A 22,544-nucleotide genomic window follows, 5' to 3' on the forward strand; every position below is an offset into this window, starting at 1 on the left:
CTATTGTGCATGTAGTGTTTTTCCATAAATTCCATTGCCATACCCTTGTGTATATATATATATATATATATATATATATATACATATCATCATCATCATCGTTTATCAATTGATATTCATTGTCTCCAAAAGTTTGGAATACATGTATAGAAATCTGCCACTGATCCAATGCCACTATCATTGAATGTACACTAAACAGGCACCGACTGAGACAGCTTGGACATAAGGTCAACACTTAGCTCTAGGACTGAAGAAATGGTTCAAACATCAGTTGAGGACCACTTTGAAATGGAGATGAAAAGAGGAACACTACAAGGTACCAAAATGATGCAGAAGATGTTATCACAGGATTTGATGGACAGCCATAAGCAATTAAATTATATATAAACATGCACACATGAGTGGTGTGCAATCAGGGGTAGTGCAAACTGGACATAAAGTTGGGGCCTGATTAATCCTAGCTCAGTCACCTGGGTGAGGGAGTCTGATTGTTGAAAGACCCGAAATATCTAATGACCTTAAGAAACGTCCCTGATAAGTAGTCCAGGTGCATCACAAGATAATATAAGGTATACCCTCTCATATCCATATATATAGAAAGAAAGAGAGAGAATATTTTCTGAGTATAAATCTTGTTTGGTTTTTTACCTCATCTTATTTTTTGCATCATAAACACAGGTATAAATATATATATATATATATATATATACACACACACATACATACATAATATATATGCTTGCTCCACACACCCACACACATATACATATTCTTTTACTTGTTTCAGTCATTTGACAGTGGCCATGCTGGAGCACCACCTTTACTTGAACAAATTGACCCGAGGACTTATTCTTTATTAGCCTAGTACTTTATTCTATTGGTCTCTTTTGCCGATCCACTAAGTTATGGGGGACATAAACACACCAACATTGGTTGTCAAGTAACGGTAGTGGGACAAACATGTTCATATACATATATATGATAAGCTTCATTCAGTTTCCGTCTACCAAATCCACTCACTAGGCTTTGGTTGGCCTGAGGATATAGTAGAAGGCACTTGCCCAAGGTGCTACGCAGTGGGATTGAACCCAGAACCATGTGGTTGGGAAACAAGCTTCTTACCACACAGCCACTCCTATGCCTGTGTGTGTATATATATATATATATATATATATATATTCATACACACAGAGGCTTACATATACAAATATGCCAAGATACAAATGCCTGAGGTTCATAGTCCAATTTATTCCCTGAAATTTAAGTAATTGATCAATGGTGGCTTGAGATGGTTGGCACATTCCATCTGCAAGGTTTTCTTCTTAATTAGGTATTAGAGGCTCAAATGATTTGAAATCAAAATGCAGACAAAGAAAGGCTCTGGTGGGGTGGGTAGAAAGCCAGAAATGGAGAGAGGGAGAGAGAGAGAGAGAGAAGGGATAGAGTTAATTATAGAGATCCCTAAATGGAATTGTTTTAGATAAGAACGACAGGAAACGTTAACCTTCAGACTTGAACTTACAACCTAGAGGGATGTAACTAGATACAAGTTATATTGTCTGATGTTCTACTGATCCTGCTATGAACCACCTAAAGCAGGTAATAATAATAATAATAATAATAATTAATTCGTTTTATTGGCTGATATCAATTAAAAACATGTAAGGAAAAAGACAGGACAAAGGTTACAAAAGGTTTTGTCCGAAAAGGTAGGAAAGTTTGTCTTTTCTACTACAGGTACAAGGTTTGAAATTTTGTGGGGAAGGGGTAAGTTGATTACATCAACCCCGAAAAGATGAAAGATATGGTTGGCTTCAATGGAATTTGAACCCAAAATGTAAAGACAAGACATGCCACTGAGCCTATTGTTCAGCATGCTAACGATTTTGCCAACTCACTGCTGTAATAACAATAATAATAATCCTTTCTACAATAGGCACAAGGCCTGGAATTATTTGGGGGGGTGGGGGTTAGTTGATTTCGTCAACCCCAGTTGCCAACTGGTACTTGTTATTATCCAAAATGGCAAACTGACAGTCATTAGCATGCCTGGCATGCAAATAATTTTGCCAGCCTGCCGTCTTTGATAATAGCAATACATTCTACTGGAAGCATAAGGCCTCAAATTTTTGTGGGAGACAGTCATTATATTGACCCTGAAAAAATGAAAAGCAAAGTTGACTTTGGTGGAATTTGAACTGAGAACGTAGAAACAGGTGAAATACCACTAAGCATTTTGAACCAGTGTGCTAACAATTCTGCCAGCTCACTGCCTTAATAATAATAATAATAATAATAATAATGATGGTTTCAAATTTTGGCACAAGGCCAGCAATTTCAGGAGAGGGGTTAAGTTGATTACATTGACCCCAGTGGTCAACTGGTACTTAATTTATCAACCTCGAAAGGATGAAAGGCAAAGTCGACCTCGGCGGAATTTGAACTCAGAATGTAAAGAAGTACAAAATACTGCAAAGCATTTTGCCCGGTGTGCTAATGGTTCTGCCAGCTTGCTGCTTTATTAATAATAATAATTATTATAATGAGGATGATGAGAATGATGATTTGTAGATGAAGGGAGACAAAAATGGGATGTTATATCAGTCATGTCTCTATCTAAGACATAAACAATGTGCTGCATGAAGCAAAGTTCAAGTCGAGAATAAAAACCGTTGTACAGAATCTTTGCCTCATTGAGAAAAATCCTTGTATATGTTACAACTTCTCCCCTTTATATCATGAATAAGAATAGCCCAATGGGTTGAGAGTACATGGAGTGGTACTCTATCACCATGTGGTCTGTGGTACCACAAGAAGGGAGGGGTTCAAAGACTGCCAAAGTTTCAGCAATTTACAAATGTGTCCTTCAAGGGCAAAAATATCTCAGGGAGAGAGAGAGAGATTGTATTTTCGTAGGCAGCGGGAACACTGTATAATTGATCTGTGTTTCACCAATGTACAATAATGAGTGTAAAGTCCTCTTACCCTCCAGAGGAGAATGTCCATGCTAGAAAGAACAGTTGATACAGCAGTACCATGAAGAAATGGAACTTCTGGTTACTACAAACTTCTTTTGGTAGGGTGGGGCAAGCTATTATTATTATTATTATTTAATTCTTTCTCAACCAGTTTGGCAATTACCTCACCACCTTTGAGACCTGTATCGAGGGTGGGAAGGTTTATTATTACATACCTTAATACCTGTGTTCAAGGGTGGCGCAGCAGCAGCCCCGACACATTGGAGACACTTTGTCAGGTGTTAAAATTAATAAACAACAACAACAACAAAAGCAATGAACAACAACAACAACAACAATAGTAACAATAACAACAGAACAGTTATTTTATAAAGCGTTATAACAAAAATAAAAAAACAAAAACAATCACAAATATTCTATAAAATTTCCATGGACCCCACCCTCAGCTCCTGATCCCTTCCTCAGAACCACCCTTTGTTCAATTCATATTTTTTTAGGTGTTTTTGAGGAGTGGTGGTGGTTGAGATTGGGTAGGTCTTTAAAAAACAACCAAAAATAAAATTCAAAAACAAAACAACCTCAAAAAGACATGTTAATGATTTTTAAATGTTAATTCATGATTACGAAAAAGCAAAGCAAAAGTGGGTCAAAATGAAATTTAGAGAGGGGTGGGCAGTTATGGATTCTTTTTATTTGTATAGTTTCTTGCTATTGTTTGTTAGTGCTTAGAAGAAATGCATTTTTTTTTCTTTTATTTTATTTTATTTCTTTCTGGGACAAAGCCACAGGGAGGAGGAGTAGAGCCTAAAGTTTTGCTTTGCAGGAAATTGAGTGAAGGGGCAGATGGGTTGAAGGTAGGTTGAAGAGGAGGGAGAGAGTTGATGGAATTGATCCCTGTTATATTGCTGGTACATATTTCATCAAATTACAAGAACACATACCATCAATGCTGACTTTAAGAGGAAATTGCAAGTCTGAAAAGTTGAATTTGTTGAAGGTTTTCAAATCTGATCGTAGGGAACCATACAAAAAACCCCATTTAGTATTCACTCCGGTGCCATAATAGTTTCTACCAATTCACTGCTCAAACAATATCTACAACAACAACAATAATAATGGTTTCTGATTCAGAGGAGAGTGTAAGTAGATATCTTCAACCCCAGCTCTGGTATTTTATTTCTTTGACCCAGAAGGCCAAGCTGACCCTCATGAGATTTGAACACAGAATGTAAAGAACCTGATGGAAAACTGCAAGCATTTGTTCCAATGTTCTTCTGATTCTTATTACAAGCCCCACAATAATAGTAATAATAACAAATAATTCTTCCTACATTAGGCACAAGGCCTGGAATTTTGGAGGAAGGGGCCAATTGATTACATTGACCCCCCATTGTTTCACTAGGACTAATTTTATTGGTACTGAAAGAATGAAAGACAAAGTCATCCTTGGTGGAATTTGAACTCAGAATGTTCAGAAGACAGAGATGAAATGCTATCAAGTATTTTCTCTGGCATGCTAATGGTTTGCTAGCTTCCTGCTTTAGTAATAATCCTTTCTACTCTAGGTAAAAGGCCTGAATTTTTGGAGAGGGTCCAGTTGATTAGATTGAAACCAATATGCAACTGGTATTTATTTTATCGATCGCTAAAGGATGAAAGATAAAATCAAACCTCGGCGGAATTTGAACTCAGAACGTAACAGCATATGAAATACCACTAAGCAGTTCGCCTGGCGTGCTAACATTTCTGCCACCTTAATAATAATAATAATAATAATAATAATAATAATAATATTCTTTTCAACTCTAGGAAGAAGGCCCGAAATTTTTGGAGGGGAGGGGGCCAGTCAATTAGATTGAAACCACTATGCAACTGGTACTTAATTTATTGACCCCAAAAGAATGAAAGGCAAAGTCGACCACGGCGGAATTTGACCTCAGAACGTAAAGACGGACAAAATACCACTAAGCATTTCGCTCGGCGTGTTAACGTTTCTGGCAGCTTGCTGCCTTAATAATAATAATAATAATAATAATAATTATAATAATAATAATAATAATAATAATAATTATAATAATAATAATAATAATAATATTAATAGTTAACATAGACCAAAATGCCAGAAAATCTTTGTGGGTAGGAGTTTAATCAATTTGATCAACTTACTCTCTCAATCTAACATGAGCAGTATATTATTTTACTCACAGCCCTGGAAAGAAGGGAGGCGAAGTTGACTCCCGTCTTCAGTAGGATTTGAACTCAGAATCATAATGGAACATGACGAAATACCGTACGGCATTGTGTTCAATGCCCCGTCCACCCTGCTGCACAGGATAATATTATGAACAAGAAAGAAACCGTTATTGTTATTAACACTTAGAAAAATATAATACAGTTAAAAATATATGTGTAGTGTTTGTCACGATAATACTGATTAAAAAACAAAACAAAGAAAATCAAACAGCTACAAAAATAAGAATAAATGTGTTATATATATGTGTGTTATATATCTATGTTTATGTACATGTGTGTATATATATATATATATATATATATATATATATATATATATATACACGTTTACATATGTATACATGTATATATATATATATATATATATATATATATATATATACATATATACATACATATACATGTTTACATAAATGTATGCATATACATATATATATATACACACCCACCCATGCATGCATATATATATATATATATACACACATCCATACATGCATATATATATGTTTACATGTATACAATGTATATATATATATATATATATATATATATATATATATACACACACAAATTTATGTATATATACATATATGAACATATATGTATATGTTTACACACACACACGTTTACCTATACATATGTTCACATATATATATATATATATTTACATGTACATATATATATATACACATATTTACACATACATACATATATATGTGTGTGTGTGTGTGTGTGTGTGTGTGTGTGTGTGTGTGTGTGTGTGTGTGTGTGTGTGTGTGTGTGTGTGTGTGTGTGTGTGTGTGTGTGTATATAAACATAAACATTTATATATATATATATATATATATATAAAAACATATATATATTTATATGTATCAACATATATATTTATATATCTCTAAACATATATAACAAAAGTCAGGTTTTGCTGAAGTCATAAGCTGGTAACAAATTGTGACAGAGACAGAGATTCATGCATTGTCACAGTCACAGACATCCATGGGTGTTGCCGTTTCTCTTCTCATTTGCCCTCCTCATTCGCTAAGCTGAATGTGACGTTCTTCAGGTGGAGGGATTCTTTGCCAAGGTGACCAGCTGATGATGAACAAGACTATCCCGACAAAAGCCACAAGCACCAATCCCATACTGTTAATGAGTTTCCCTTCGAGTTCCGTTGGGTAGTTGGATTTCCTGCAAAGAAATGAATTCAATTATATATATATATATATATATATAGTCCTCAGTCAAATTGTCCAACCCATGCTAGCATGGAAAGCGGATGTTAAACGATGATGATGATATTCTGTTTTTTTTTCATTCTTTTTACTTGTTTCAGTCATTTGACTGCGGCCATGCTGGAGCACCGCCTTTAGTTGAAGAAATTGACCCCAGGATTTATTCTTTGTAAGCCTAGTACTTATTCTATCAAACTGCTAAGTTATGGGGATGTAAACACACCAACATTGGTCGTCAAGCGATGGTGGAGGGAACAAACATAGACACACAAATACATGCATACATATATATATGATGGGCTTCTTTCAATTTCCATCTACCAAATCCACTCATAAAGCTTTGGTTGGCCCGAGGCTATATAAGAGAAGACACTTGCCCAATGTGCCACGCAGTAGGACTGAACCCGGAACCATGTGATTGGGAAGCAAGCTTCTTACCACACAGCCACTCTTGCACCTATATATATATAATGTATGTATATATCATCAGCATTTAACTCTTTGTTACTGTATTTCTGTTGAGATGCTCTGTGTTTCTTTCAATTACATTAAATATAACAAAGAATTTAGTAAAATAACTTAGTTATCATTCAGCTAGTGTTAGGAACATAAATTGTGACAAAGGTTTAGTGGAAGATTCTAATTCAAAACTTATGAAAACAAGACATTTTTAGTACACAGCCAGAGGTGGTTTCAGCCAGGTTGGTGTCGAAAGGGTTAAAGCCTGTTTTCCATGCTGGCATGGGTTGTACAGTTTGATAGGAGATGGCAATTCAGGAGACAGTGCCAAGCTCTAGAATCTGCTTTGGCATGGTTTCCATGGCTGGATGCTCTTTCTAATGCTATGTCTATCATCATCATCATCATCGTTTAATGTCCCCTTTCCATACTGGCTAGCGGGGAATTGTTCAGACTCCAGTTGTCTGTTGTGGCATGGTTTCTACAGCTGGATACCCTTCCTAATGCCCACCACTTAGCAGAGTGTGCTTCTTACATGCCAAGTTCACTGTACTCTATATATATATGTATACATATTTATATATACATCTATATATTTAAACACACAGACAGTTATATGCATATACATACACCCACTCATCATCATCATCATCGTTTAACGTCCGCTTTCCATGCTATATACATCTATACATTTACACACAGTTATATGCATATACATCCCCCACTCATATATATATATATATATATATATACACATATGTACACACAGACATAGGTATATTCATATATATATATATACATAGACATACACACATATATTCACATATATATAGAAACACATATATTCATATACATATATGTGCATATATATACAGATACGCACACATTCACACACACACACACACACACACATATATATATATAGATATGCACACTATAGTAGAAGGCACTTGCTCAAGGGACCACACAGTGGGACTGAACCTGGAAACATGTTGTTGGGAAGCAAACCTTTTACCACACAGCCATGTCTGTGCATACACACACACACAAACATTACACACAGAATTATAACAGCTAAAATTCTCCACAAATCTAATGCATACTTACAAAGCGAAAAATGCCTTCTCAGTCATGCCAGTCAAGCATGAAATCGCTGCCATTACCAGGATGGCCTTTCCAAAGAAAGTATGGAAGGGCATCAACTGTTCTCGCAAATTATAGCTGATACCAGGCCACATGAAACTAACAAATGCAACAACGACCTGCAATGAGATGAGAAAATTTTCATTAAAATATCAAGAGTTGTAAAGTAAACAATGTGGTGTTGGGCAGCATTGGATTGCAATGTGCAGTATTGGGTAGGGAATGTGCAATGTTTGATTGTAATGTGTATTGCTGAGCAATGCAGCATTGCATTGTGCAATGCAGCATTGCATTGTGCAATGCAGTGTTGTGTATTGTAATTTGCAATGCTGTTATGTGCAAGGCAAGGTTTAATGTGCAGTATTGTGCAGTGCTATAATGAGCAGCATTGTATTATAAAGTGCAATGTCATAGGAGTGTTGTTTTATGCATCATTGTGCATTCTTGTATTGTACAGGACTGTGTTGTATTGCACAACACTGTTGTGTTATGTAAGAAGATGTGTTGCATTCTGTCATGCAGTGGGGAATTTTGCATAAGTAAGAGACAGATCTCATCATGGATGCCACATGTTTGATACTTGTTGGCATGGTGCACCCCGTGCTGGCAGTATGGTGGCACATCCAGTCACTTATTATGTACTGCGATGCAACAGCTGACGTCATTGCTGTCACAAAGAAACTATGTAGTGGAAGACTGTAACACCAGATGCCATGACATCGAAAGTACAATATAACAAGACCAGGTGGCACTGCTGTTGTATGCAACCTTCACTTCTTAATAAAGTACCAGTCAAATACAGGAATTGATAACCAACTTGGCCCCTCCCTTCAAAATTGATGGCTTCATGCCAAAGATTAGAAAGAATTGTTATAATGAACATATAAAACATGTCTAGAGATTTGTTAGGCAACATTATGATATCATTATCATTTAATATCTGTTTTCCATGCTGGCATAGGTTGGATGGTTTGACAGGACCTGGCAATATCAGGAGCTGTACTGGGTTTCATTGCCTGTGTTGGAATGGTTTCTACAGCTAGATGCCTTTCCTAATGCCAACCACTTTACAGAGTGTGGACTGGGTGTTTTTTACAAGTTGGGGATGAAAAGTGTGTGTGTGTGTTTGTGTGTGGAGGGGGAGAAGATTGACAGGGCAGAGTCCATGCTTGAGAACAGAAAAAAAAGAGGGAAAAACAGTAAATAGCATGTTTCAGTGAAACAAAACACTTAACACATCTTTTATGTACTTCACTCATTGGACTGCGGCCATGCTTGAGCACAGCCTTGATGAGCTAGACAACCCTCCCACCATACTTATTCATAAGATTGGCATTTAATCTATTGGTCTCTTTTGCTGAATTCATGTTAAAGGGACATAAACAAACCATGTCAGTTGTCGTGTGATGGAGGGGTGAGGAACAAACACATACACACACACACACAACACACATATATATATATATAAATACATATCATCATCATCATCATTTAATGTCTGATGTCCATGCTGGCATGGGTTGGACGGTTTGACCAGTGCTGGTAAGCTGAGGAGCTGCACCAGACTCCAGTCTGAGTTGGCATGGTTTCTACAGATTGTAAGGTGTGCTTTTATGTGCCACTGGCATGGGCGCCATTTGCATGACACCAGTATCTGCCATGACTACAATTTGACTTGGCTTGATGGTCATCTTCTCAAGCACGGCATATTGCCAAAGGCCTGGGCTTCCACACAGTTTCCCTCTATCAAAACAGTCAGCCATCGGTTGGCTTGCGGATACAGTAAAAGACACTTGGTCAAGATGTGGAGCAGTGGGACTGAACCCAAAACAACAGGATTGCAAAAGGGGCTTCTTAACCGCCAACAGAAGAAAAAAAGGGGGAAATTAGAATTATTAACAAACCTGCAATGAAAACAAAAGGACGGTAGTTAAGCCGAGCCAGGAATGCAAAGTATACATGTTAGGAATTGGGGTCGAAGCCAGGTTGTGAGTGTCAAACACTGCTTTGATGCCAACAATGGCAAAAACTAGAGATGATACTTGCATGCAACAATGCAACACCTTGATACAGTATTTCTGCTGATTCCGAAACACTCTGAAGGACAAAAGAGCTGAAAAGAAGGAGAAAAAAGTTCAATAGTTAGACTGAGAGAAAAATATTTGCATAATACAAACATTAGAAGCAAATGAAGATGTATTTTATTAATTTCAGGGGAGGAAATGGGGCTCATTCCATGGAATGGTATCATATCTCTGCTCTAAGACACAAGAATTTCAAGAGCCAATGGTCAGCGGAGAAAATAATGGTGAGTGTTTGGCAGGGGTGACAAGAGCATCATTCTCCTTGATTTTCTGTAATGAACGTGATCGTTGCCAGAGTCGCCCTACCGGCAAATGGGCTGGTGGAACGTGAAAAACAACATTCAAGTGTGGTCATTGCTAGTGCTGCCAGACTGGCTCCCGTGCAGTTATCATGTGAAAAACACCTTTTGAGCGTGGTCGTTGCCAGAACTGCCTAACTGGCCCTCGTGCCAGTGTCATGTAAAAGCACCCGTTACACTCTCAGAGTGGTTGGTATTAGGAAGGGCATCCAGCTGTAGAAACTCTGCCAGATCAGACTGAGCCTGCTACAGCCTCTGGCTCACCAGTCCTCAGTCAAGCCATCCAACCCATGGAAAGCGGACGTTAAACGATGATGATGATGAGCCGTGAGCATTACATTGAAAAACTCAAAAAGTTGAGAGAAACCATTAGGAGGAAGAGACTGACCAAGAATCTGAAAACAATTCACATTCACCATAGCAATGACAAAAACAAGCAGAGAATTCAGTTGGTAAGTGGTTTCCCATTCACTCAACAGATTGGATCTTCTGTTGCTCTCTGACTTGTGAGGTTTTGGTCAAATGAAGAACAGTTTTCAGGTAAAATGATTTCATGAAAGTCACTGCACCAGGCTCCAATCTGATCTGGCAATGTTTCTACAGCTGGATGCCCTTCCTAACGTCAACCACTCTGAACGTGTAGTGGGGTGGGGGCCGGCATCGATCACATTCGGATGGTGCTTTTTATTTGCCACCGGCATGGGAAGCCAGTCAGGCGGCACTGGCAACGACTCACGCATGAATGGTGCTTATTATGTGCCACCAGCACAAGAGCCAGTCAGGCAGCACTGGCATCGGCCACAACTACAATTTCCATTTTGATTGTGATTTGATTTTTGATTTTACTTGACCCAATAGGTCTCCCCAAGCACAGCATGTCACCCGATGATTCAAAGGTACTTTTTAAATGAGCTGGTTATGCGACACTGGTGTGTGTGTGTACAATATCTAAATCATTCTGTACTCATCTTTGTACATCCCACAGTTTTAATAGCATGTCATATGAACCTGAGATGAAGTGGTTTTCACTATTGGGTGACCAGCATACACTGGACACCCATCCTCGATGGGAAGAGAAACTGTTCTTGACTATTGCACCTTCATTTGTTCTAATATATATTTATACACACACACACACACACTCAAATTGAACAAATAAAAAACTAAAACCAAAAGACAGACACAGGTGAGGGAACAACAAGTAAGCTGTATTGGTTTGACACTCAGGAAAGCTGGAAAGTCTTTGACATTTCAAGCCTATGCTCTTTTACAGAAAGGAGCGAGGAGAGAGGAATGTTTATATATATATATATATATATATATATATATATATATATACATACATACATACATACATAGTATACATGGCCTCTCACACCTATCTTACAATGTTATTCTAAAAATAAACAATTACATCATCAAAATTTCAAAGCCAGGAGATAATGCATGATTAATTCAAAATAATGTGAATGCATTTGACAGAGTAATCTAAATGCTAAAGGGTTAAGGTGAACATCACAAACAACAAACACACACACTACATAATAAACATAAAAATGAGGTAAATGGGAAGTTATGTACATCAACTTACCTTCTGCATTAATCAAGATGAAACCAATAACCATGAAAAGTGGATGGTAGTTGAATTGTAGGTTGAGATCTGTCTCCCAAGCAAAACCTCCACGATAATGACCAAGCCAGAAAGATAACAAAACTATCAAAACCAGGCCCAGTAATTGACTGAAAACCACCGTGACCGTGAAACCCTTCAGGTTGCTGGGACTATCGCCTTCGTCATAGGAATCCATTATCTGAAATAAAGACAAAATAGGAAACACTTAAATTCGGTAAATCTTTCTAAAATAAATAACTTCTACTTCATTCGACATGAAGTGGGGGGAGAAAAAGATCTGAACCAAACTGAACATTGGTACAGGCTGGGTCTGGTTTATGGGCCTTATGTTTGACACCCTCATTGGCTAGTGCTTCTGAAGGCTGGGAAACCAACAACTATCCAGACTTTTGTCTATGGCAAGAAATCGAAAAAGGAAAAATGGCACTCTGTGAGCTAGGATGATGAAGGATCCAGTTGGTATGATTAATGGAACAGCCTGCTTGTGAAATTAACGTGCAAGTGGTTGAGTACTCCACAGACATGTGTACCCTAAATGTAGTTCTCAGGGAGATTCAGCGTGATACAGAGTGTGACAAGGCTGGCCCCTTTGAAATACAGGTACTACTCAATTTTGCCAACTGAGTGGACTGGAGCGATGTGAAATAAAGTGTCTTGCTCAAAGACACAACGCGTCACTTGGAATTGAACTCACGACTGTACGATTGTGAGCTGAATGCCCTAACCACTAAGCCACGTGCCTTCACCGTTAGAAGAAACAAGCAAAGCAAAACAACAGTACAAATGGGATTTGAACCTGTGTCGGAAACATAGTTTCTAGCAATTCATCACTTCTCTATAGCTTTCATATTGTATGTATGTGTGTCTTTCTCTCTCTATTTGTTAAATTGCTCAATAACTATCCCCTATATGGGGGAGGCGGGTAATGGACATTTTGGCACAGCCTGTTTGGCTAATTCAACACTGACTTATTTCACATCAAACACTTTGTTGTTTCTCACACTCCCTTACTTACCTCTCTCCCCCTCTTTCTCACATGACTGAAGTTCACCATCTTTCTTTCTCCTCTCTCCATCACTCTTTGTTTCACACACACAAACAACTACAGCAAAGACATACGCTCATACACACACTTACAAACAAACAAATATCCACACACATACACACACACATAAATACACTCTCACACATACATATATATTTAAACACAGAGACATAATCCTCACACACATGTGCATACACCAATCTCATGCACTACACACTCACACACACACACACACACTTCCAGCTTTTTGCCTTGAGCTTTTAATCAGTCCATACTGTTACACTATAGCTACTAGCTAACATGTCAGCCTACCAGGACCAGCTAGCTAAGACACCTGTTCTATACAATTAGTTCTACATCCACCCTACTCCTATCACTTTTACACCCACCTGTTTCACTAAACTCCTCACACAAAAGAAAAAAAAAACAAATATTCCTTGATTTCAAACAGTTTGTTTAACATTGGTTTCAAATTTTGACACAAGGCCAGCACTTTCAAGGGAAGGGACTAGGCAATTACATTGATGTTCAAATGATACTTATTTTGTCTGACCCAAAAGGATGATAGGTGAAGTCGACCATGGCAGAATTTGAACTTAAAGCATAAAGATGAATGAAATGCAGTCCAGCACAATAATAATTTTGTCAGCTCACCACCTTAATAATAATACTAATCCTTTCTACTATAGGCACAAGGCCTGAAACTTTTGGGGGAGGGGACTCGTTGATTACATTAACCCCAGTGTTTCACTGGTACTTAATACCGCTAAGCATTTCCCCGCCGGTGTGCTGACGTTTCTGCCAGCTCACTGCCTTTGCATTAACTATTCTGCCAGCTCGCTGCCTTGATATATATATATATATATATATATATATATATATACGATGGGCTTCTTTCAGTTTCTGTCTACCAAATCCATTCACAAGGCCTTGGTCAGCCTGAGGCTATAGTAGAAGACATTTGCCCAAAGGTGCCATGCAGTGGGACTGAACCCAGAGCCATGTGGTTGGGAAGCAAGCTTCTTACCACACAGCCATGCTCATTTTCAATTGTTTTCATCTCTAATAATAAATAATTGAACCAAAATAAATGCAAGGCAGATGTAAACAGCTGTTTTCAACACTCAAAGACTCTTCATTTCAAAGAACACCAGAAACAGCAGCAACAACATATTGGACAAGAGAATCACACAGAGTCACAGAGAATTGCAGAGAACAATAAAGACAACTGGTTTATTTTTTCCTTCTTTTTTTCTTTTTTTTACTTGTTCCTTTGTCTTTCTTTCTCTCTCTCTTCAACAGCTGCCATGTTTAATTTCCATTTTTGAATTCACTTTCTTCTTCCTCTTCTTTTATCATTTCATTTATAATTAATCACAGTCAGCATCATTCCGATTGCCATCATTGTCAACATCTTTCAGTCACATCAATACCACTGTCATCATCATCATCATCACCATGATCATATTAACTGCTGTCACTAGCGTCATGTTTCCTATAACCAACCACCATCATCCCACCACCCTCATCAACAGTGTGATTGTCTTCTTCCTTTTCCAGAATCTCAGAATCATTCTTCACCATCTTTGATTTCAGTTCTTACTGCTGCATCTAACTTGTCCATTTTCGATGAAATAGACACCAGGAATACGCACACACACACACACACACACACACAAATTAAATTACTTCGAATACTGCAGCATGAGAGACATAGAGATAAAAATGTGTGGAGAGAGAGAGAGAGGAGAGGGCGAGAAAGACAAACAGACAGACAGACACATATACATATTTCTTTTTCCTTTGTTTCACTCATTACACTGTGGCCATGATAGCGAACTGCCTTAAAGAATTTTTAGTTGAATGAATCCTCTCTCTCACACACATACAAAGATAAAAATGTAGATGGATAGAGAAAACAGTAAAAAAAGCAACAACAACAAACTACATCCCAACTACTGCAAACGCCACTACTACAGTTACTGCAATCAGTACACTCCCAGTGCACCACAATTTCTACAAATACCTGAAACTAGCACACCACTGCACTATTATACCATTGCAACCACAATCATCACTACCACTATCCCACACCAGCTACAATAATAACCACACCATTATGTCAAATCACATTTCCATGCTAACAACACTAGCCAAGAGAATGATGAATGAAGTCTTTGTTGCCCCCCACCCAACTTCTTTTCATTAGACAAGAGGAAATACTGGAGGAAACTTGGTAATTTTACCAATGGGAACATCATTTTAATACGCTGAAGAATGTCTTGAAGAATGTGTAAAGGAATGCCATAGAAGTTGACAGAACGTGTGTGTGTGGAACAAATTGGATTCTTGTTTTATTTATTCAATCTTACTTGAGAGGACATCAAATGGTAATGTAAGACATGAATATGCATGGACACACTTTTCTACATGTCTGTGTGTGTATGTATACATACCATACATATATGCGTGTGTGTGTGTGTATATATATATATATATACACACACACATACATATATATGAGAAAGAGACATGTGTATATATCATCATCATTTAATAAAGAAAATGATGATATATATATATACACACACACATCTCTTTCTTTCTTTCTCTCTCTAATATTCTATAATATTAATAATAATAATAATAATTGAGAAGTTGAGCTTATAGTATTTACAGTGGGATAAATGTAATTCCATAAACTCCACTTTTATTATTACTTATACTCTTTGACAAAAGTAAAACTTATGGATTTTTTTGTTTGTTCAAAACCTCAGTTTCTATAGGAGAAAATCGCCTTCATACAATTTCTTATAGCTGCTTTCTGAGTTAACCCATATATACCCCTGGTTGCGTTTTTGTAACGCAAAACCTGCTCCTGCTTGTTTGGACATGAACTCGCCGGGAAGCATTTGACTGAGCATACGGTAGGTAATCGACACCTGTAGCTAACAGTTGCATGCTGTCCTTCTCTTCCAGATTGTGAAAGCTTACCATAACATTTAATCTAAATACAGTGAAATTAAGACTTCATTTCTTTATGGGCAAATATGGGTTAAACATCTGAATTATCTAACCTGTCCTTGCTTGCAATATTGTATGTGGCTGTGTGGTAAGAAGTTCCCTTCTCAGCCACAGGGTTTTGGGCTGAGTCTCACTACATGGTACATTGGACAAGTGTCTTCTATCATAGCCTTGGGCTGATCAAAGCCTTATGAGTGGATTTTGTAGATGAAAACTGAAAGAAGCCCATTTTGTGTGCATGTGTGTGTGTTGCTGTCTCTCTGTCTTGATTTTGCAAGATAGTTCTAAACCAAGTGTCACCATCATTCAACCAATATCCTTCATTTATAATCTTCCTGGAAGAACATGTCAGAACATAGGGAAAAATTATCCTTAACTTAGAAGCAGTTGAGGGTTGGGAACAGGAAGGGCATCTGGCTGTAAAAAAAATCCACCTTAGCAAATTCCATCTGACCCATACAAGCATGAGAAAGAGGACGTTAAAACAACAATGATGAGACACACATGTGCATATGTTAATATTTATATACTAGCTGACTCCATGCCATCAAAACTGAGGGTTAATTGTAGTATTTTATATATAAATAAGGTACAAAATAATCACGCAAACATTCAGTTACTTCCCTTGTACAAACACACACACACATACACTCACACAGAGTTGAAACGCTGTTTGATTTTTCTTTTCAGCATTGAATGTTCACCATCCCACTTCCATTGCACACACACACACACACACATTCATATGACTCCCTTTTACATACACACACACATATACTCATGCAGAGTTGAAAAGCTGTTTGATTTTTTTTGACCGTAGAACTTCCATCATCCCACTACTAAGTTTGCCATCCCCCCTTCCTTCCTTATTCGTATGTTGTGACAGAGAAATACACAAGAGTATTATTATAGTAGATACATATATGGCGGCAAACTGGCAGAATTGTCAGCAAAATGCTTAGTGGCATTTCACCCGCCTTTATGTTCTAAGTTCAAATGCAGCCAGGGTCAACTTTGTCTTTCATCCTTTTGGGGTTGATAAAATAAGTGCCAGTTGAGCATTGGGGTTAGTTAAATCGACATAGCCCCTTCTGCTGAAATTGCTGGCCTTGTGCCAAAATTTGAATCCAATACTTATATATACACGTGTCTAAGTATGTGTACATCTATCTATCTATCTATATGTATATATGTATACACACACACACAGACACACAAAAACAGCCACATGTGTCTATGTGTATATATATATGCATATATATATATGTCTACAAGGCAGAGAGACAGTAACACACACACATGCACACAAAATGGGGTTCTTTCAGTTTCCATCAACCAAATCCACTCATAAGGCTTTGGTCAGCCCAAGGCTATGGTAGAAGATACTTCCCCCGAAATCGCTGGCCTTGTGCTGAAATTTGAAACCAATATTTATATATACATAAGTTTAAGTATGTGTATATCTATCTATCTATCTATCTATATATATACATATATATATACACACACACACACACATACACAACCACATGTGTCTATGTGTATATACATGCATATATGTATGTCTACACATATGTCAGAGTCACAGCTGTCCAAATCAATAAACAGTCCATCTGCCAAGTGTCATCTGTCAAAGCTCTTGTATGATCCTCCAATATATGATGGTATGGCATGGCCAAAGATATAGATCAGTTGAGCACACAGTTGTCTGATAAACTACCTATGCCAGACTTGGTGCTACACAACAACAACAACAACAACATGCACCATATGTATATGGAATGGCAAGTGTCTGTGGTTCCTGACAATGTAACAGAAAATGAAATAGAATATTTAGCCAAGGCATAACTCTTTAGCATTCAAATTAATCTGTTAAATGTATTGCTTTTTTTTATGCTTCACTTGTATCAGTCATTAGACTGCGGCCATGCTGGAGTACTGCCTGGATGAAATTTTAGTGAAATGAATTGACCCCAGTTTTTTCGGTTTTTTCTCCCCCTGGTTTTTTTCAAATCTGGTATTTATTGTCACTGTCTTTTGCCCAACTGCTAAGTTACAGGGATATAAACACACAATCACTGATTGTCAAAGAGTGATAGAGGACAAAGACAGACACAAAGAACATACACACACACTATGGGCTTCTTACAGTTTCCATTGACCAAATCCACTCATAAGGCTTTGGTTGGCCTAAGGTTATAGAAAACACTTGCTGAAGGTGCCACACAATGGGACTGAACCCAGAACCATGTGGTTGAGAATCAAGCTTCTTACCACACAGCCATGCCGGCACCTTACTCTTTGGAATTAATCCTGTATTATCTTGTAGCTTTGAGATTTCGATGATGTCACTATTTTTAGAATGACATTGTAGGATATGCATGAGAAGGATCTGGACATTTTGAACTTAAAACAGGTAGAATATTTGGCATGGATATGATCAGTTTAGATGCTAATGGGTTTGTCTTCATGCTTATCAATGAGGTTTCTCTCATTTGAGTTAGAGGAAAGACAATGTCAGGATGTCTGACGGAAATAACCAGGTGTAAGGTTTGCCAAAAGAGTTGATAATCTTTGAATCAAGAGTTTAGACATGCTACCGGTATACCCTGCTCCATTTGCAGGTTTGATGGATGGCTGTTAATACATACACACACACAGGTACATGCCTGCACACATACTCATAAACATGCACATGCATACACACGTACATACTCACAAACACACATACTCATATATGTACATACACACACACATGTGCTTACACACATACAGAGACATACACACACTGACACATGGGTGCAAGACTTCAAATGCTGGGTGTGATGTAGTCAATTAGATCAACCTAGTATTTAAACTAAAACCTATTTTATAGACATCACTGAGGGGAAATGAAAGAAACTTGATTTTAGCAGGATTTGAACTCAGGTTAGGCCTGTCAGGGTCTCTGGGACTCATAAGGCTGGAGCTTAATCTGGTTGCTGTAGTGTATGAAATTACAACACACATCTCTGGATGGGATGCCAGCCCATCTCAGGGTTATCGTCCCAGCTATTTTATGGCTGAGTGCCATGTAAAATGCAATACACTGCATACAACCACATATATAAACTGTTTGTTTAACAATTTTTTCATGCATGAATTGGTCAAGGATGTATTTAAGGCTGTTTGTGTGTGTGTATATATATATACTCTTATCTAAACAACAAGTGAAGGTTGTCAATGTGTATCATCATCATACATAAGTTGCAGTTTAAGAGTTTGCATCCCAACCACATGGTTCCAGGTTCAGTCCCACTACATGGCACCTTGGGCAAGTGCTTTCTTCTATAGCCACAGGCCAAGGCTATAGAAGTGAGTGGATTTGGACGGATACTGAAAGAAGCCTGTTGTGTGTGTGTGTGTGTATATATATATATATATATATATATATATATATATATATATATCTGTGTGTGTCTTAGTGTTTGTCTCCTAGTACTGCTTGACAACCAGTGTTGGTGTGTTTATGTCTCTATAACTTAGCAGTTCAGCAAAACATATCGATAAAATAAGTACCAGGCTAGGCAAAAAAAAAGTACTGGGGTCGATTCATTCAACTAAAAGTTTTTCAAGCCGGTGCCCCAGCATGGCCACAGTCTAATGACTGAAACAAGATATATATATATATCTTGTTTCAGTCATTTGACTCACCGTATATATATGTGTGTGTGTGTGTGTGTGTGTGTGTGTGTGTGTGTGTGTGTGTGTGTATACGGGGAATATACTGTATGAGTCATAATTCTATATGAAATAATAATAAGTCCCCAGCAAAGATGAGGAAATTACATGCAGTTACCTTCATAGATATGCATACATAAATGAGTGTGTGTATGTGTATCTATATTAAATATTAATATTTATATATATTTGGAAATATTTAATCTGAGATCAGAAGAACAATGGCTGATAGACGCGCGCGCCGGCACACACACACGCACATAGATACACACAGATACATACACAAATGTACACGGACACGGAAACATACACATACATGGAAATATTGATACATATACGAAAGCACGGACACAAACACGCGCACACAATCAAACATAAAAGATGAAAGAGATAGAAGTCAACGGAATCAATTAAGTTCGTGTGATATTAATAAATTCAATGGGAATTTATTTTTTAGGCCATCTTATGAACAATAGCGTTGTTGCTTATAAGTTTAAGTCATTTTGTTCACAATAGCGTCGCTGGTTGTAGGTCTCGGCTATTCTGCTCAAAATAGCGTCGTTGGTCATGTTTCCAGTGGACCAACTATTGGCTCACTGTATTTACAATGGCGAGATGGATAAGAAAACAGAAACCTGTGCAATTCGTGTGAGATATCACAATATATATTTTATGTTCGACGTACCCATTTATTGGCGATTTCTCGTCGCTATGTACATCTTTCGCCAATGCACGATGAGCTTTCGCAAAATGGTGAACACGATATGAACGCCGACAGACCAGTCAGCTGTCAGGAGCAGAGGTCACGTAGTGGCAACAGAAAAGCAAAAAGCAAAAAAAGGAGAAAGCATGTTTGTGCGCCAGAAGTCAAAGCAATTGGTGAGTGAATTCAAGCCAATCAGCCATGTGGCCTTCCTTTAGATCTGTTTTTCAAGCATTTTCTTTTTTACCTGTAGACCTCTTTGTTTCTTATTTTATTCAGGTAGACGCTCTTAGCCATTCGATGTTTTAAAAAAAATCACATTATATTTATATAATATTAAGAATTGTATTAATATATTTTGTGTGTTATAGAAGCATAACCAATTTATTGCACATAAACATTAACAAGATCTTACATGGACCTACAAAGGTCATGTGGACCTCGGTTGAGAACGGCTGCTTTAGATGCACCTCCAGACATGTAAGCGATAAAATATCGTGGGTTTCGCCAGAGAAGATTGACCATTGAAGAGTGAAGTCTTTTCTGGCTCTGAAGAGGAAGCAGTCTGCCATGTTGATGATGCATATTCACCAGGAGAGATCCTCGTTCATGGCGAGACCTTTACATTTGTGATGACATTGGGAGCTTCTGTTTAGCGGCATAGCTAGAGTGTGTGTGTGCCGCCACTCCTGCTCTTCCAATCCCTAATACAGACTTATACGACAGACCCAAAAGTGCCATCCCCCATAAAAGTATCGCTCCAGGTGGATTGCCCCTATCGTTCCCATCCAGCTACGCTTATGGTTTTAGCTCCCTGTTGTCTATATTTGGAGGCGGTGGTGGGTGGTCTGCTGTGATTGCGTCTTTTTGTTGTTGAAAGAGACAAGATTGTCATGACCATATTGGAGCAGGTGTATGGAGTTTCACTTCCTGGTGTCATAACAGGCCAGGCATGAAGTATCTAGGTTGCATGTGGATGATACATGGGCGTAGAAAGTTAGGGAGGAGTAAAGAGTGGTATTAACTGTATGGGGGAGGTAGAAGTTGGCATAGTTGGAGGTGATGGCAAGTCGCCGTTGAAGGGAAAAACCGAGCTCTGAGGTACGCAAGAGTTGGTAGAGTTGCCGAGAGAGCGAGAGAGGCTGTGTGTGTGTGTGTGTGTGTGTGTGTGTGTGTGTGTGTGTGTGTGTGTGTGTGTGTGTATGTGTATGAGAGTGCGAACGAACTCTGTCGACTCATGACGCGATGGTGTAATCTAACAGAAGCCATTAATCTAAGTTACAAGAGACATATGGAGCTCACACAGGCAGACATATTCACGCGTCAAACATGGCCAAATGCCTTGTTGAAAATAAAGAGAAGTAACTACACTGATTTCATGAAATTTTTCGTAAGCGAGTGATCCTCTGGTGAGTGATATAGAATAGTAGGTCCCCAGTAGTTCTAGCTTTACGAAAATCATACAAGTTGCCGTTAAGGAGAGAGAGATTCACCGCTTTGGATAAGGTTTTAATCATCTTGCTGCAAGTGCACGGAGACTATAGATGGTAGGGGTCGAGAGGCTGGCTTTTTTTTATGTGAATCAGACACTGCAGCCTACTGCAAAAGATGGGGGTTACACTTCTTTATCTTTCGTCCTTCGAGGTGTATCTTAGCCGAGTTATATTCCTATAATCCATCTTCAATGTGAATGGAGGCATAGAATTGTACTTGTCCGGCAGTAGACTTAATCTGAGCTCGCGTGTCAAAGAAGAGAATGAGGTATAAAGCAATGACGTCGCAGAAACCTTTGTAACTATCAAAACCTACATGTTATTTTCACTAGGTATAATATTTATAATATACATTTACATCGAATCACAAAATATACAATGCGTATTTTTTTAATTGGTCCCACAATTACGATAATGTAATTGTGAAAGACTCACATACCGCGTATTCGCGAAGTGCGGAATCCACCAGCCCTGA

The 22,544-nt window shown here is 38.0% G+C and overlaps 2 protein-coding genes across 2 annotated transcripts in view; one reads left to right on the forward strand and one right to left on the reverse strand.

Moving 5' to 3' along the window:
- Window positions 1-3,319: 3,319 nt before the first annotated feature.
- LOC106867894 (ferric reductase SjCytb561) overlaps window positions 3,320-22,544 on the reverse strand; it is a 29,092-nt gene continuing 9,867 nt past the window's right edge. Inside the window, exons 2-5 of the mRNA XM_014912961.3 lie at window positions 12,043-12,262; window positions 9,973-10,181; window positions 8,033-8,187; window positions 3,320-6,422 (exon numbers count right to left, since the gene is read on the reverse strand). Coding sequence (XP_014768447.1) covers window positions 6,266-6,422; window positions 8,033-8,187; window positions 9,973-10,181; window positions 12,043-12,259 — 738 coding nt within the window. The 5' untranslated portion in view covers window positions 12,260-12,262 and the 3' untranslated portion in view covers window positions 3,320-6,265. The remainder of the gene's footprint in view (window positions 6,423-8,032; window positions 8,188-9,972; window positions 10,182-12,042; window positions 12,263-22,544) is intronic.
- Window positions 20,404-22,544, forward strand: part of LOC106882734 (ribosome biogenesis protein WDR12 homolog) — a 103,036-nt gene continuing 100,895 nt past the window's right edge. The window contains exon 1 of the mRNA XM_089358028.1: window positions 20,404-20,752. The gene's annotated coding sequence lies outside the window, so the exon portion shown is untranslated. The remainder of the gene's footprint in view (window positions 20,753-22,544) is intronic.

Source organism: Octopus bimaculoides, chromosome 9, assembly GCF_046866305.1.
Source record: "Octopus bimaculoides isolate indiv1 chromosome 9, ASM4686630v1, whole genome shotgun sequence".
Classification (NCBI taxonomy): Eukaryota; Metazoa; Mollusca; class Cephalopoda; order Octopoda; family Octopodidae; genus Octopus; species Octopus bimaculoides.